The sequence below is a fragment of the Hirsutella rhossiliensis genome (genome assembly GCF_020360975.1).
Source record: "Hirsutella rhossiliensis strain HR02 chromosome Unknown scaffold00010, whole genome shotgun sequence".
In the NCBI taxonomy this organism is placed as follows: Eukaryota; Fungi; Ascomycota; class Sordariomycetes; order Hypocreales; family Ophiocordycipitaceae; genus Hirsutella; species Hirsutella rhossiliensis.
In genome coordinates, this window is record NW_025408676.1 from 2,830,722 (window position 1) to 2,847,253 (window position 16,532).

Genomic DNA, 16,532 nt, shown 5'->3' on the forward strand with positions numbered 1-16,532 from the left:
GACCCAGTCCGCAGCGCCCCCCCTCGCTCGCCCGTCGTTCGTCGTCGATACAAGGCCCAGCTACTGTGTGGTCGCTGCCTCGTCGTCCCCGCCGCCATGGATCCATCCTGGCCGCAGCCGTATTCCGACCCGGCCGGCGCCGCGAGGCGACACAATGGCGGCTCGCAGATTCTGCGAGACTACACCGGCCAAGCACCGGCGCCAGCTGCCTCGGGCTACTCCTATGACCATGCCCAATACCACGGTGGCGCTTCGATCCATGGCGCTGTCCACAACGCTGCCAACCCTGCCGCGTCTCCGCCCATGGCAATCGCCTCCGCCATTCGCGACGGCAACGGGGACATCCCCATGCACGACGCCCTCGACGCTCACGCCGGCATCAAGTATCCCATGAGACCCCATCACCAGTCTCACATGTCGGGCGGCCGCCCCGCGAGTCTCCACTCCCCGCAGGAGCAGCCATCGTCGGCAGCCCAACGATACTCGCCCATGGACACCTTGTCGCCCACGTCGCCCTACGCCCCCAAAACGAGCCAATTTGCGCACCCGCCGACTCACACACAGTCTCCCACCGGACAGCCTGACTACCCCCAGAGCTCGTACTTCCCTGGCCGCCCCTCCGGTCAACACTTGCCGCCCATCACGCCATTCGCCTCGTCACAAGATGGCTATCCTTCGTCGACGGTGTCGGCCCTCGACGGCAGCTTGGTCAACAACCCCAAGTCACCGCATCGCCAGAACCCACCCGCCCTGAAGCCTGTTCCCGAGTTCAGGAAGGTGAGAGCTGTGTCAGACTTGCAGCCCAAGAAGAGCCGGCAGCCGCCGTTCCGCCGCGCCAACCCTGAAGGCGGCTTCATCAGCGTCCGTACCTCCCCCTCTGCTACCGCGTCTCGACTCGTCAAGACTAACGTCGACTCGCAGCCCCTGCAAGCGCTGACCGCTCATTTGCCCGCAACGTACCGCATTTGCAACCCCAGCTTCAAGTACGAGACATCGCGGAATCCCCGCAGAGTCTTGACAAAGCCCAGCAAGGGGGTTAAGAATGACGGATACGACAACGAGGACAGTGACTATATCCTCTATGTGAACGATATTCTGGGGTCTGAGGAAGCAGGTCACAAGTAGGCAGTCCGGAGTGCGCTTTTTCCTGCACAGCGATGTACTAACTACTGTCCTAGGAACCGCTATCTCATCCTGGATGTCCTCGGCCAGGGCACGTTCGGCCAGGTGGTCAAATGCCAGAATCTCAAGACGCAGGAGGTGGTCGCAGTCAAGGTCATCAAGAACCGGACGGCCTACTTCAACCAGAGCATGATGGAAGTATCAGTGCTTGACTTGGTTGGTCCCGCCTCCCTCTTCAATGTGCAAGTCAGGTAGCTAATCATCCGCCCTCTGCAGCTCAACACCAAGCTTGATAAGAATGACGACCATCACCTGTTGCGTCTCAAAGACACGTTTATCCATCGGCAGCATCTTTGCCTCGTATTTGAACTCCTCAGCGTCAACCTCTACGAGCTGATCAAGCAGAATCAGTTCCGTGGACTCAGCACCACGTTGGTGCGCGTCTTCGCCCAGCAACTTCTCAACGGGCTTGCTCTGCTCAACAAAGCACGGCTGATCCATTGCGATTTGAAGCCAGAAAACATCCTTCTCAAAAACCTGGAAAGCCCAATCATCAAAATCATCGATTTCGGCTCGGCGTGCGATGAGCGTCAGACAGTGTACACCTACATTCAGTCGAGGTTCTACCGCTCACCCGAGGTGCTGCTTGGCTTGCCATACTCGTCTGCCATTGACATGTGGTCCTTGGGCTGCATCGTGGTCGAGCTGTTCCTGGGACTCCCCTTGTTCCCGGGGTCGTCTGAATACAATCAAGTTTCTCGCATCGTAGAGATGTTAGGCAATCCACACAACTGGATGATCGAGATGGGCAAGCAAGCCGGCGAATTTTTCGAAAAGAGACAAGACGAATTTGGTCGGCGGACCTACCACCTCAAGAGCATGGAGCAGTATGCTCGGGAACACAACACCAAGGAGCAACCCAGCAAGAAGTATTTCCAAGCCAACACGCTTCCAGAGATCATCAAGTCGTACCCCATGCCCCGCAAAAACATGAAGCAAAGCGAAATCGATCGAGGTAAGCAGCCCTACCGGGTTACAGTCTCACGGAGCAGCTGGTCGACTGACTGGCATCCAGAAATGAACAACCGGATCGCCTTTATCGACTTCGTCAGGGGCTTGCTGACCATCAACCCTCTGGAGAGATGGTCGCCGCAGCAAGCCAAGCTACATCCTTTCATCACTCAACAAAAGTACACGGGTCCCTTTGTGCCCCCCATGAACCTGAAGTCAAGCTCCCTCAACCGGTCGCCAGCTCCGGGCACGCAGCAGCAGCAGCAAGCCGAGGCTCTGAGCAAGCAGCGCGCTCAGGCGGCACAGGCTCAAGCCAGCTCGGCGGCGCAAGGGGCGTACGCCAACATGGCCGCTGGGCAGTATGCGCAGTCTGCCCACCCCCAACAGCCCATGTACAGCAGCAATGCCGTTTACAGCCCGGGGCAGCCCCACGGAAACATGGCACCACCATATGGACCCCAGGCTGCCCAATACGGCCAGATGGTCATGCAGCCCACGCAGCAGATGGCCACGGCGCAGTACAGCAGCGTCTCTCAGCCGAGCATGTATCAACAGGGAGGCCCACGAACTAGCCGGCAAAGGGCATCGACCATGGAGCAGCAGCAAAGCGGAATTCCGGCTGCCATTCAACGAGTGGCAAGCCACCTCGACCCCAGTCAACCCATCCGCTTGCAGCCGAGCCCTGCGTATTACCCGCCGCCGGGTGATGGCATGCCAGGCGTGGAAACCACGCCAGGTCGAGCAGGTAGACGCGGAAGTAGGCAGCAGCAAGGCGGCCGGGGAAACCGCGACTTCATCCGCAACCTCGAGGAGCGTACCCTTGAGGAGGGTTTCATGGGCAGCCAAAACCCTTGGCATTGAACCGTTCGAATCTAGACGGTCATAAGCCTTCAGCACATCCGACCCTGGCTGGCTGCAGGGGGCCGACAATCCTCGCTCTAACCCGGAGAACCTGAGTCCCGAGGTGCAAGACTACCATGCAAAATCCATGATGGCGGTTCGCGGAATGCTCCGTCTCGGCTTGACGGGGCTGCTTGGAAGCATCTCGTGGGCAGAACGCCGGTGTCATGCCAGTGCTTGCAGGCCCGGAGTGGCGATCGAGAAACCATCGCTATTAGTACAATGAGAACGGAGGGGTGGGTGGTGTTGGAGGGCTCCTGAATTTATTTGGACGGTGGATACGGAACTGGGAGGGTCAGTGGCTGGGTTGGGAGACACGGAAATCCGTGCGTCGCGGCGTGTATCGGTCGAGGGCCGAGGACGCTGCCGACAAAAACGGAGGCGGCAGGGTCGAGGAACGGTTTTCATTTTCATACTTTGTCGGTCGAGCCCACGCGCGCCCTCCATGAAGATTCTGGCCTGGCTCGCCACGCGCGTCCGATCTCGTGGAGAGAGAAGGCAGCAATCTTCCATTGACTGTCGAGTCACAGAGGTCCAGGAAAGAAGACATTGGCACATGTACAACGCACGAGGCTGGGCCAAGGGCGATGGGACTGTCTATGGGAACGGGAAGGGGGGGCGAGAAGAATGAGTCCCCCTTACAAGAAAGAGGATTGCTATTCATACCCGCCAAATTTCTATTTGTACCCAGCAGCCCGTACACGACGCACTTGTTTTTGTATGAATCCTGCAAATAACATGTATTTTAAAAAAAAATCTCCACGGAGTATGTGACGGGGAGATTGCTTCTCAGAAAGGGCTGGACGGGTGTTGGTGTTCGCTGCAAAGCATGGCGCGTGAACTGTGTGTTTATATGGATGTAAGAAGCTCTGGTGCTAATCAAGTCATGTCTCTGATTTCTGTTCTTTGCTCCCTCTGCCCTCGGGAGTGTAAAGCCATGGGGCTGTGGGCCCTGTTCCAAACGCCGGGTCCTTTTCCGCAGCCAGCATCGCGACTCGTCAGGGTAGAATACATGGATAAAGAAAATATTTCTCGAATGTCCCTCCTACGGTTCCCACACTGGCCAAGATCGGCTTGCCAGGAGGGGAGAGGATGTGAGAAATAGCAAAGCTAATGGAAGAAAGCCTCATCGACCGCCCTGGTACCCCCTGCCCCGGCGGCCTCGCGCAACAATCTTATCGCTGTACAGTGGGCGGCTGGAGCTGCTGGAGGACCTGCTTTCGGCGCCCATGAGGTCTCTGTCTCCCGAGAAGCCCATGGTGCCGTCGACAACTTGCTCGGTGGCGCGGGGGCCGTTGGGAGGGCTTGCCCGGGACGAGTGATGGCCGCCAATTCTGGGATACAGCTTGAGGAGTCTGCCATCGGCCTGGAGATAAAACAGACTCGTCAGAGCCAGGGTCGACATGGGGAAGAGACGGCGGAAAACTTACCGTCTTGTCGTTGAACGTCTCAATCACCCGCTCGCCACCCTCGCGCGAGACAAAGACCATCTCGGCCATGAGAAAGGGGCTCGTCTTGAGGATTGTGCAGCTCACCATCTCCCCGCCCACCGGAGTCACGGCACTCTCAATGTCCGCGGCCGTGGTGCCGGGCGCAAAGTTCTGGCCTATGACGACAAAGGGCCCGGCGAGTCCCCTGATGGACATGCCCATGCCGCCAGCACCGGGGGCCCTGACGACGTTGACCTGGTCGACGTCCATCCTGTCCACGGCCGAGGCGAGCCTGGACCTGCGCTGGGAGGCGGCAGCCCTCTTGGGCCCGGGCTTGGGGCCGGGATGGCTGGTGCGGGCGTCGAGGGCGTGGGCGCGGTGGTTGAGCGAGTCGTGCAAATCGTGGGTCCATTCGCCGTTGACATTGCCCGAGCCGGCCTGCCTGCTGCTCCAGTTGCCCGAGGAAAGGCGCTGCTCAAGAGGTTGGCATTAACAGGCCGAGCAGGCATCGCAAACCGTTTGAGGAGGAAAAGGCACCTTGTTGATGCCGACGCGGCTGGCAAAGGAGCCGCCAGGCGTGTGCTTCAGGTTGGAGGGCGCGCTCTGTCTGCGGCCGCGGGAGAAGATGGCGTTGGCGAGGGCCTCATTTCTCTTGCGCTCGCGGGCTGCACGTCACACCACCGTGTCTGGTCAGCAAAATGGGCGTCGGGGGCTCGGCAGGAGAGCGCTGGCAGCCGAGAGATCGCACCGTCGGAGATGAATTTCTGGAAGTCGGGGACGGCGGCCGCCATGACGATTCGATGCTCTCGCTGGGCCCCGTTTCGCCGCTGGTTGCTGGGTAAGGATGGGAGAGTTGTGCAGGGTCCAAGTTGGGAGATGGAAGAGGGCCGCCGTGAGGAAGCTTGGCTGCGGCGCCTCCCTCGAGGTTCCAAGCTTGGGCTGAGACTCCGAGGTACCTACGTGTACCGGCTACCCGAATCTACCTACCTCAGTAGGTACTAGGACTAGTACCAACTTAGGTGCTGCTGCTCCAGGCACTGTGACTCTGGCAGTGCGCCCCACAGCGACAGGCCCGCCAACCCGGGAAGCTGCGGGTTGGATGTAGTTAGAGTACCGAGTACCTGTACGGAGTACGTGCGAAAGCTTCGATACGATACGGGTAGGCATTTGCCCAGTTTTCCAAAAAAAAAAAAAAAAACATCGTCACCACCATTCAATGTGCTGCCCCCTCCTCCCCCCTCATCCACATGTTCTATCCCTCTCCTCCAAAGTTGGACTCTGAAAAGACTGGCTCGGCATGGCCGGGAGTTTTCTGAGCTGCGCCGCGTGCTTGCGCAGGACTGTCCGGGTCGCCGCCCACGGCAGCCTCGCCGCCGACCTCATCACGACGCGCGCCCTCGCAGCCCTTGGCCAACCAACAAGACACTATGCCACAGCTGCTGCCGCCGCGCCCGTCGATGCCCCGCAGGCCCTGGACCCCGAGCCGGCCGATGCCGAGGCAGAGTTAGATATTGCAATGAAGAGGGAGAGGGCGAAGCTGCAGCGGATCGTCAAGAAGCACCTCACTTACATGGACGACCCGTGGAAGATTGGCCACCACGTCGAGCAGACGCTGGCAAAGGATCGCTTCGACGAGGCTCTACTCCTGACGCAAACGGCGAGCAGAGACCGCCAAGTGGTGGTGGCGTGGAACCACCTCATCGCCTATCAGCTGGACAAGCAGAAACTGAAGAGTGCCATCAAGCTCTACCACGACGTACAGCCTCCCTCCGAACCGTGTGCCGCGCAGTCTTGTAAGCTTACTCGCGTGCGATAGATGAAAAAGAGGGGCCAGCTACCTAACGTGAGGACATTCACCATCATCTTTCGCGGGTGCGCCGGCTCGCAGCACCCCAAAGCCGCCGTCGCCGAGGCCGTCAAGCACTACAATGTCCTCCTCAACGACCGTCGCTTGCAGCCCAACTCGATCCACCTCAACGCCGTGCTCAACGTCTGCGCCAAGGCCGGTGACATGGACTCTCTATTCCTCATCGCAAACACCGTCAACGACTCAACGCGCGCCCCGACGTCTTTTACCTACACCATCCTCTTCAACGCGCTTCGCTACCACTGCCTGATGGGCATCAAGGAACTGCCGCCGGAGCAGCAGGAAGCCAACTTGCAAAAGACGATTGACCGCGCCAAGGCCCTATGGGCCGAGGTCATGGAAAAGTACAACCAGGGGCGGCTACTCATTGACGAGACTCTCGTGTGCTCCCTGGGTCGCCTGCTTCTCCTTGCCCCGAACCGCGAGGACAAGCGCGAGGTGCTCAATCTCTTGCAGCAGGCCATGAACATCCCCAACCTGACGAGACCTCTCGCCTTGGACCCGTTCAAGGACCCCGGAATGCGCGACATTGCCCTCGCGGATTCGCCCAACTCACCCCCCAACCCACCTGCCAACCCCAAGGCCGTCTACGCCGTGCCGGGACAAAACACGCTCGCACTCGTGCTCACCGCGCTGGCGTCCTCCAGGCAGACGACCATCGGCATCAAATACTGGAACCTCTTGGTCCGCCACTACGGCATCATTCCCGACCACGACAACTGGCTTCGCATGTTCGGGATGCTCAAGGTCGCAAAGGCCAGCGCCCACGCCGCCGACATTCTCGACATTCTGCCCAGCAAGCTCGCCGACGCCAGGCCATACCGCGTCGCCATGGAGACTTGTGTCCGCGATAACATCAATCGCAACGCCGTCGAGAACTCGAGCAAGATCCTCCGATCGATGCTGAAGCGCTTCGATGTCCCCGACCTGCATACCCTCCGTCTCTACCTGCGTGTCGCCCTCGTCAGCCACTATCAATTCCGCGCCATGGCCCAGAAAGGCCAGGAAGTGAGCGCAAAGCGCGCGTACGGCGTCCAGATCAACGGAGCCCTAACCCAGCTCTGGGGGCCGTATAGGAAAGCCTACTACCACTACTTCGAGCACACAAACGCCCCCGACGACGACGACAAGGCCAAGGCCAATTTGTACAACAGCAAGCGCGAGGTCATTGCCCTGGGCCGGCTCATGTTCAGTGCCGCAAACAAGGTCATCAACGAGGGCATGCTTAAGGAGAGCTACCTGGTGCAACTGCGCAAGGAAGGCGCCAGGATCAACCGTGGCATCCAGGCCTTTTACTCTGCCCGCGAAACGGTGGAGCCCAATCTCCGTTCCGCCGGCGAGGAACTCGAAAAGATGGGTTCTAGACTAGGAGGGGACTTTGTCTGGGACACGACAAAGTTTCCACCGCGCGTCCCGTCGAGCAAGGTCCGCGATACCGTGGCAAAACGCTTCCACAGAAGTCCGCTTGACGCCTATATGTGATCGAAGGTGTAAGAAAAGGAAGGATTTACTATGCCAATGTTGATTATAGACGAGTAATCATGAACGGAGACGTTGAACATGATACAAGACATCTGTCGCTATTTGCATCCTCAATGAATGGCGTTGGGGCTTGGGAAATTCGAGCATGGATGGGCGAGCAGATAGATTTGTTTCCATTGCGTCGCCTCCATCAACATGGCAAAGCCGGAGCTAAGCAAAAACCGTACAACCATTTCCGCATTAGACTTGGTTTATCCTGCGCAATAATCATGTTTTGCGATAATAATAACCCGCCATGAAGACCTCTCAAGTTCTGCCAACTACACATGTTGCTCAGGTTCCCTTGCGGCAGTAAGCGACTGACAGAGTATCATGTGCCTGCCACGATGCAATCCTGGCTGGGCATGTCGAGGGCAGAATGAGGTTCAGCGTCTTCAGCATTGGAAGCCAGGGCCGACGTGTCCTCGGAATCGTCAGAGAAGCGACTGCGACAAGTGCCAAACGTCCCAGCCTTAGTCGACGCAGCGTGGAAATCCGCGTTGCCCGCAATGCTCGCCCGAAGATTGCTTGGTGGCGACTCCATGCGCCGAAATTTGCTCACGAGCTCAGAGACCGAAGGGGCTCGTTGCTGGGACGCGGCGGCGGTGTGCTTGTCGTCGTACGTCTTGGGCCTGTGCAAGGGGGCTAGTTCGGCCTCCGAGTAAGCCTCCGAGCTCTCCGTAGTGCTGTTGACTCGCTTCAGCGCGACAACCTCAGCCTCAACTTTGGGCGGGACAATTTTTTGCGGAGAGCCGTTAGTCTTATCGATGCGGGACGCTGGAACCGGCGCTTGGCCGTCCATATCCTGAGGAAACGTGCCGGGGATGGCGTCGACGATGCAAGGGAGAGGAGACGGAGCACCGACGGAGGTCGCGCCGTGGTCCTCGAGTCGGCGCGCAATTCTTCTCAAGTTGGGTGCTGCGTTCTCGTTTGCCCCAGAGCAATCCTTTTCTGAAGTAGCAGACGACAGGCTCGACGATAGCCTTGAGCTAGACGATGTCTTGGAATGGGTGTAGTTACTTTTCTGATAACAATGCGTCTGCTCGCCGACAAATGCTTCCATTGAAGAATCTGTCGGCCTGGATGTTTGGTCAAGTGTTTCAGGGTCATGGTGGTCGGGGAATGGGCTCCCATCGCGGGCTCGACCCGGACGTCTAGCATCGCTGGACAAACGAGGCTGGGCTTGCTTGAGCTCGCTTGCTGCGGGCTGGGAGCGAACTGGCGGGATTTGTACAAGCTTGGGGAGCCGATATCGAGGTTGAAAATTGATTCGAGCATGGTGTGAGATAGAGTGGGTGCTGGTTTCCATATCGTCATCGCTGCTTCCGCCGATTTGGCTGTCCGGAAGACGTGTTGGTGCAGAGTTGCCATACTTGTCGTTGATGTCGTCGACGGCCTTCTCAAGGCAAGCCCGAAAGGTGGAAGACCTATGGAGCCCATCCGTGGGCAGTTCGGACAAAACGTCCAGCTGGGGGGGAGGATCGGCCACATATCTGGAGCTCGACATGAGGAGCTCGGCCGTGCTCGAAGACGGCCTTGATCTGGTGGCACAAGTTGACTCAATCCTGCTGTCACTGTCCGAGAACTTGTCACGAGAGCATCTGGCCCTGGCTGTGTGAAAGGCATCGGTCAGGCTCCTGCGACGCTGGGCAACGAGGTGACCTAGAGCCGATACATGTCAGCCATCGGGTGAGACGAAGAGTAAGGCAAAGGCAACGCACAGGACGTCTGGGCTGGGGAAGCATGATGACCCGAGCTTTCTTGGTTGCAGGGACGCGAGAAATGGTCGGACTCGTCGTCCTTGACATGATGTCCATGCCTTGGGAGGCGGATGGTGGAGAACCAGCGCCGGCCCCGAGGTTTCGCAGAGCCATCTTGGCCACCTCGGCTGGTGCTCGAGGGGACGCGGGATCGCGTCTTCCACAGCCGCTAGCTGGTAACGCGGGCATTGTCAGAGGACATTGGCTCGAGCGGCTTTGGCTTGGCGCGTGCTTTGCCGAACAACATGCTGAGAGCGGGACGGGCTTATGGCGATTCCCAGGAGAGCAGAAGCCAGAGCTCGACGACAGAGGGCGATTGTTTGTCTGAAGTTGAGGCTGAGGCGGAGAAGGAAGAGGAAGGGGAAAGGAGAGGGGGAAAGGGAAGGAAAAGAGAGAGAGAGAGAGAGAGAGAGAGGAAGAGGATCTGAAAGGACTGGATTTACTTTCCTTTCCTACCCAGGCCGGGAATGAAGAAGGAGGAGCAAGTATAGCAATGGCCTTGTCATGATGGTACAGTTACAGTCCTATTATTCCTTGTGGTAGTAGGGAGTACCCAAGTGCCAGGGTACTGTGCGAGTGAGACAGTGCAGGCACTGGCGTGTCACTTCCCTTTCCATCTTGCGACAACAACCTGGACCCTTGTTCAAGCAAACGTCCTTTTGGCCAAAGGCACGGTAGGCAGAGGCAGCAGCCGCGCGAGCATTTATTAGGTAATTAATCGAAGTTGATCGAGCGCAAGGCAGCGCCCCGGCAAAGAAAGGTAGAGCCATGTACTGTACAGCACTGCACAGCACTGTACTCGGTACGGATACGTGCGTGCTACCTACCTTAGGTATCATTGGCCAGATACAGACTTGGTGGGCCTGCAGCCTGGGCCAATCAAGACCTTCCTTCTGAAGTGCCTGGCGAATTGCGCAGCGCGTAAATCGGCAAGCGCGCAACGCAAAGACGCGACGCGACATTAAGAGGTTTCGTGGGGTACCTTTGCGCGACTGACTCCCTGCACGGCCGCCCTCTCTTCCTCCACCACGACTGCTCCTCCTCATACCTGCACACGCGCATGCAGAGCTCTCTTCATGTTCGTGGCTCTCCCATCGTCAGCCCGCCATGTCCAAGATCAACCGCCGGGCCAAGATGGCCGAGCTCCAGGCTCTTCGCCAGTCGGGCAAAAAGACCTTTGACAACTACCGCGTCGACGAGGCGCACAATCTCTACGACGAGGTCGACGAGGACAACTACAAGAAGATTGTCCGCACCCGCCTCAACCAAGACGACTTTGTAGTCGACGACAATGGCGAGGGCTACGCCGACGACGGCCGCGAGGAATGGGATCGAGTCCACCAGTACGACTCGGACAGTGAGGCCGATGACTTGCCCGCACGAGGCAGGCCAAGCAAAGCAGGTACGCCACCCCACAACCCCTGCCAATCGCCTCCGTCACTCTCTCATGCCTTGACCAGCCCAGGAGAGCCGTAAGGAAGAACAGGCCAGGCGTGCTGCCAATGACCGCAACATCAGCGAGTACTTCACAAAGGGTGCTGCCAAGTCCCAGCCAAAGCCCAAGGTGAGTCGATGCATCTTGATCGAGCAAGCAGCTAGCCAGCTAACACCTAGGCTTAGGTCGTCAAGACAAAGGCCGAGTCCGACTTTATGGCGGGCCTCCTCGACGAGGTTGACTGCAACCCTCATTCCCCCGCTCCGGCCCCGAAACGATCCAAGCCCGAGGGGCCTGGCCAGCCGCGCAAGTCGAGAGCCCTGTCGCCTGCCCCGGAGCCCATGCACAAGAGGCAAAAGCGCGTCGACACTCGCTCTTCGTCCCCGCCAGCCCCCTCCAATCGGGACAGCGACGACGGCTTCTTGCAGCCCATGGTCGACGACGAGCCCTTGTGCACCAATGATGCCTTCATGAGCGACCCCGCACCATCATCTCCTGCGGCCAAGGTCGCCCAACGAAAAGCTCAAATGAAGCAGGAGTCGCAGAAGCCGCAGGAACCGCAGGACGACGACGACGACGACATGATGGAAATCGCTCACGCTGGCACGGCCAAGACCTCGAGTGTCAACATAGCCGGATCTCGGCCCGTCCAAAAAGTGGCGAAGCCCGATCCATATCCCTCACCAGCCAGCTCGTCACCTCCAAAGCCTGCCCCGGAAAATGCCATTGACCCGGCATCTTGGAACGACCTCACCGAAAGGCTCAACGTTGTAAGCAGCCCTCTTGCGGAATCCAGGGGAATCGGCAAGATGGACCCCAAGGACGCTGTCGAGGCCGACGGCAGCCTCAACTTTTTCTGGACAGACTATGTCGAGATCAACGGGAGCCTCTGTCTGTTCGGCAAAGTCTTGGACAAGAAGCTCAAGTCTTACGTCAGTTGCTTTGTCAAGGTTGACAATATCCTCAGGAAGCTCTACTTCCTGCCCCGCCCACGACGCGTTCACGACGGCGAGGAATCCGGCGAGGAAGTAGAAATGACAGATGTGTACGGCGAAGTGGACGACATGATGACCAAGATGAATGTTGGCATCTACAAGATCAAGAAATGCTTCCGCAAGTATGCTTTCGAGCTTCCAGACGTACCTCAGGAGGCCGAGTACCTAAAGCTTCTCTACCCGTACACAAGTCAGTTCGAGCCTGCCTTGCCCTGCGACTCCTCCCGATCCGAGATGCTGACCGCGTCGTAGAACCGCAAATTGACATGAATGCCAAGGGCGAAACGTTTTCTCACGTCTTCGGCACCAACACTGCTCTCTTCGAGCAATTTGTCCTGTGGAAAAACATCATGGGCCCCTGCTGGCTCAAGATTCAAGACGCCGACTTTGGCGCAATCAAGAACGCCTCACATTGCAAGCTCGAGGTCCTTGCCGAGCACCCCGATATGGTTTCGACGGCGAGCGAGACTGACAACCTCGACTGTCCCCCCCTGACTCTGATGAGCGTTGCGCTCAGAACCGCCTTCAATGCACAAGAGAACAAGCAGGAAATTGTCGCCATCAGCGCAAGAATATACGACAAGGTACAGCTCAGTGACACAACACCGGTGGAAGAGATGGCGTGCCGGACTTTCACTGTTATCCGCCCGCACGGCCAGGGCTTTCCGTTGGGTTTCGAGCAACTAGCTATGAAGAGAAAGAGAGGCCTCATCGCTTTGAAGAAGCAGGAGTCTGACCTTCTGAGCTTCTTCTTGGCTCAGATAGACGTGGCTGATCCCGACGTCATCCTTGGGCACCAACTCGAGGGCGTGGACTACAGCATCTTGCTGAATCGCCTGTACGAGAAGAAGACTCACCAGTGGTCCAGGCTCGGGCGGTTCCGGCGCACGCAGTGGCCGCCATCTCTCGGCAAGGCGGGTAGCAATGTCTTTGCCGAGCGCCAGGTCATGGCTGGCCGACTGCTATGCGACATCGCAAACGACGCTGGAAAGTCGGCAATGTACAAGTGCCAATCTTGGAGCCTGACCGAGATGTGCAGTCTCTATCTTTCAGGAGATAACCGCCGGCGAGACATCGACAACGACGTTGCGCTGAACACGTGGGCCAAGCAGAAGCAGGGCCTGATGGACTACATCGCCCACGTGGAAGCCGACACTCATTACATTACCGCGCTGGCCCTCGGTGTTCAGCTGCTCTCGCTCACCAAGGTCCTCACTAACCTGGCTGGAAACTCTTGGGCCCGCACCCTAACTGGTACCCGCGCCGAACGAAACGAGTTCATTCTCCTGCACGAGTTTCACCGCAGCAAGTACATATGCCCTGACAAGCAAACCTTTCGCGGCCGCCAGAAGCCCGAAGATGAGAAGCAAGAAGAAGAGGGAGTGGAGGGGAAGAAGAAGGACAAGTACAAGGGTGGTCTTGTCTTCGAGCCTCAAAAGGGCCTCTACGACAAGTTTGTCCTCGTCATGGACTTCAACTCTCTGTATCCGTCCATTATCCAAGAGTTCAACATCTGCTTCACGACTGTCGACAGAACTGCATCGGTAGGGTCTTGTCCATCCCACTTTTTGCGACAAATACTGACGTAGTCTAGACCGAGGACGAAGACGCTGTTCCGATGGCGCGGACGAGCCAAGATCAGGGAATCCTGCCCAAGCTCATCGCTACTCTTGTCAGCCGCCGTCGCCAAGTAAAGTCCCTCATGAAAGACAGGACCGCCACTCCAGAGAAGCTTGCAACCTGGGACATCAAGCAGCTGGCCTTGAAGCTTACCGCCAACTCCATGTACGGCTGCCTGGGATACACCAAGTCCCGGTTTTACGCTCGGCAATTGGCCGTCTTGACCACCTACAAGGGTCGCGAAATCCTCTGCAGTACCAAGGAGCTTGCTGAGAGCAAGTCCCTCCAAGTCATCTACGGTGACACCGACTCTGTCATGATCAACGCCAACGTAAACACCGTGGCCGACGCTCTCAAAGTCGGCAATGAGTTCAAAAAGGCAGTCAACGACCAGTATAAGCTACTGGAGATTGACATCGATGCCGTCTTTCGACGCATCTTGCTGCAAGCCAAGAAGAAGTATGCCGCCATCAGTCTTGTTCAGAAAGACGGCAAGTTCATCGAGAACATGGAGGTCAAGGGCCTGGATATGAGACGACGAGAGTACTGTGCACTATCCAAGGAGATTTCCAAGCATCTGCTCGACGAAATCCTGTCCGGAGAGGAGACCGAGGTAGCGATTGCGCGCATTCACGAATATCTTCGCGAAACTGCCGGCAAGATGCGCGAGCAGACGATCCCCACTGCCAAGTACATCATCTATACGCAGCTCGGCAAGGGGCCAAAGGAATATCCTAACGCCGACTCGATGCCTCAGGTCCAAGTCGCGCTGCGCGACATCGCCCGGGGCAAGACGGTCCGCAAAGGCGATGTCATCTCCTACATCATCACTGGCGACAACAAGAGTTCCGAGCCCGCGCCAAAGAGAGCCTACGCTCCGTCGGACCTCAAGACCGACGCCAGCCTGCAGCCGGATGTCGAATGGTACATTGGGAAACAAATATTTCCCCCTGTCGAGCGTCTTTGTGCCAACATTGCCGGCACGTCCACGTCACAGCTCGCTGAGCAGCTAGGACTGTCCATCCGGCGGCACACCTCGCACCAGACACAGCAGGATGGCTCGAGCAACGACATGGAGATCCACCCACTCGAATCTCAGATCCCAGACGATGTTCGCTTCAGCGACTGCGCCAGGCTCTTCCTGCAGTGTCGAAAGTGCAAGGCCAGTTCAACGTTTGAGGGCCTCGCCGCCTCGCCCGACCGCGTCTCTGCCTCGGGCGTTCTGTGCGCCGGCTGCAGGACCGTCATCCCTTCCCTGTCCGTCGTGGCCCAAGTCGAGCACGCGATCCGCACCCAAACAGCCCTCTACTATGAAGGCTGGCTCATCTGCGACGACGCGCAGTGTGGCAACCGAACCCGCCAAATGAGTGTCTATGGCACCCGCTGTCTCGGTCCCAAGGGCCTCGCGCGTGACTGTCTGGGGCGCATGCGCTACGAGTACACCGAAAAGGCCATCTACAACCAGCTCCTCTACTTCGCCAGCCTTTGGGATGTCGACAAGGCGCGCAGCAGGGCCGACAACGCCGACGGCGAATTGTCGAGGGAACATCGCGAGAAGATCCTGGCGCTGGCGGAGCATAATCGCGTTCGCTTCGGGACTGCCAAGGGCGTTGTCGACAAGTATTTGGACAAATGCGGGAGGCAGTGGGTGGCCATGGATACGCTGTTTGCGAAGCTCGGGTTCAACAAGATGTTTGCTGCCAGTTGAAGCGTTTGTCGTTCTGAATAATGCCGAGGGGGGCTGGATCAAGGCGCAACCCGGCGTTTGTTTGCCTGTTGGCCGTTGATTAGGTTTTGCATGGCGTTGCATATGTACATGTCTTCTTCGCGCGTCCTTACTTGCACCCAAACCCAGGAAATGTGTGGACGGGCGAGGGCCGATGAGGCAAGCGATGGGTTAGTTGAGTCTATAATGCTTATTTACGGCAGAATCTGCTCTTCCTCTCGCGATATGTCCACAAGCACGGTCCGTTTGCGAGGGTCCACGTCCCATGATAGGGCGTGTGCTTTATGCATAAAAAGACGCACGTCCATCTGCCCGTGGGACAAGGCGTGTCGATATTGCAGCATCGCCGCCGTCTTGCGCCGGGAAGGGAATTCGACAAGCACGTACTTGCGCCGACTGATTTCAACGGGCCCCATGACCATTGTTCCCTTGAAGTATTAAGATGATGTACAACAAGAACAGCAAACACCTCGTCTGCGCAAAATCGGCCCTCACTCATGACCCAATTCACACAAGCCAGCAGCCGAGACGGGGGCACAGAAGCACCGTGGGCGAGCGAGCCGTCCTCCCCTTTTTCTTAACGTCCTGCTTCAAAGACACCTCCTGGGAAGGGGCATCGAGAGCGGACGAGCCACGACTCTAACCATCAGTGTCATATTGCTCGATGTGATCGACTCCCGGGGGAGAATCGTCCACCTCAGAACCACCCCCTCTGTCTCCTTCGACTTTTCCCCGCAACTTCTCCAATTTCTCGTCTCCTCCCTCCTCCCTCCTCCCTCCACTCCTCGTGGGCCCTCCCGGCAACCTCTGGAATCTCGACAGGGCAAAATACGGCACCTCTCCTCCTCAACAGTCTCGCTTCCGGCCCATCGCGGGTTGGCGGGAGAAATAGGGGGCCATGACCAGTCGTGGTCCCTCCATCACATCGACCAGAGGAGAATGCAGCATCGTGCCAAGGGATGCATCAATAGCCGAATGAATAAATGAACACACTGGAGAAAGAGATCCCTGATCCGAGAGTTTTCCCATCTGACGAGAGGCCGTCTCTCCCTGTTTGCCTCATCAAACTAATCTATCGGCGAGGTATCGTCGGGTCAAAATGCGTGTGCAACTTTTCTGGGATACGTCGCACGAAGCCTGTAAAA

General features: G+C 57.9%; 5 protein-coding genes across 5 annotated transcripts; 3 read left to right on the forward strand and 2 right to left on the reverse strand.

Annotated features, from left to right (window-relative positions):
* Window positions 1-96: 96 nt before the first annotated feature.
* Window positions 97-2,994, forward strand: HRG_08715 (kinase; the record flags this gene model as incomplete). The annotated part of the gene is made up of 5 exons (XM_044867186.1): window positions 97-861; window positions 922-1,100; window positions 1,179-1,338; window positions 1,399-2,137; window positions 2,198-2,994. The coding sequence occupies 5 exons, from the start codon at window positions 97-99 to the stop codon at window positions 2,992-2,994; spliced, it is 2,640 nt and encodes an 879-aa protein (XP_044718073.1).
* Window positions 2,995-4,159: 1,165 nt separating this feature from the next.
* On the reverse strand, window positions 4,160-5,254 carry HRG_08716 (pentatricopeptide repeat protein; the record flags this gene model as incomplete). Its single annotated transcript, XM_044867187.1, has 4 exons — window positions 4,160-4,399; window positions 4,464-4,937; window positions 5,001-5,128; window positions 5,212-5,254. The coding sequence occupies 4 exons, from the start codon at window positions 5,252-5,254 to the stop codon at window positions 4,160-4,162; spliced, it is 885 nt and encodes a 294-aa protein (XP_044718074.1).
* A 506-nt stretch (window positions 5,255-5,760) lies between these two features.
* HRG_08717 (PPR repeat family domain-containing protein) lies at window positions 5,761-7,812 on the forward strand (the record flags this gene model as incomplete). Its single annotated transcript, XM_044867188.1, has 2 exons — window positions 5,761-6,219; window positions 6,280-7,812. The coding sequence occupies 2 exons, from the start codon at window positions 5,761-5,763 to the stop codon at window positions 7,810-7,812; spliced, it is 1,992 nt and encodes a 663-aa protein (XP_044718075.1).
* A 370-nt stretch (window positions 7,813-8,182) lies between these two features.
* On the reverse strand, window positions 8,183-8,914 carry HRG_08718 (uncharacterized protein; the record flags this gene model as incomplete). The annotated part of the gene is made up of 1 exon (XM_044867189.1): window positions 8,183-8,914. One exon carries the CDS (start codon window positions 8,912-8,914, stop codon window positions 8,183-8,185), a length of 732 nt encoding a protein of 243 aa, XP_044718076.1.
* A 1,804-nt stretch (window positions 8,915-10,718) lies between these two features.
* Window positions 10,719-15,369, forward strand: HRG_08719 (DNA polymerase family B domain-containing protein; the record flags this gene model as incomplete). Its single annotated transcript, XM_044867190.1, has 6 exons — window positions 10,719-11,013; window positions 11,072-11,175; window positions 11,232-11,816; window positions 11,868-12,231; window positions 12,294-13,585; window positions 13,636-15,369. 6 exons carry the CDS (start codon window positions 10,719-10,721, stop codon window positions 15,367-15,369), a joined length of 4,374 nt encoding a protein of 1,457 aa, XP_044718077.1.
* Between the last annotated feature and the right edge of the window lie 1,163 nt (window positions 15,370-16,532).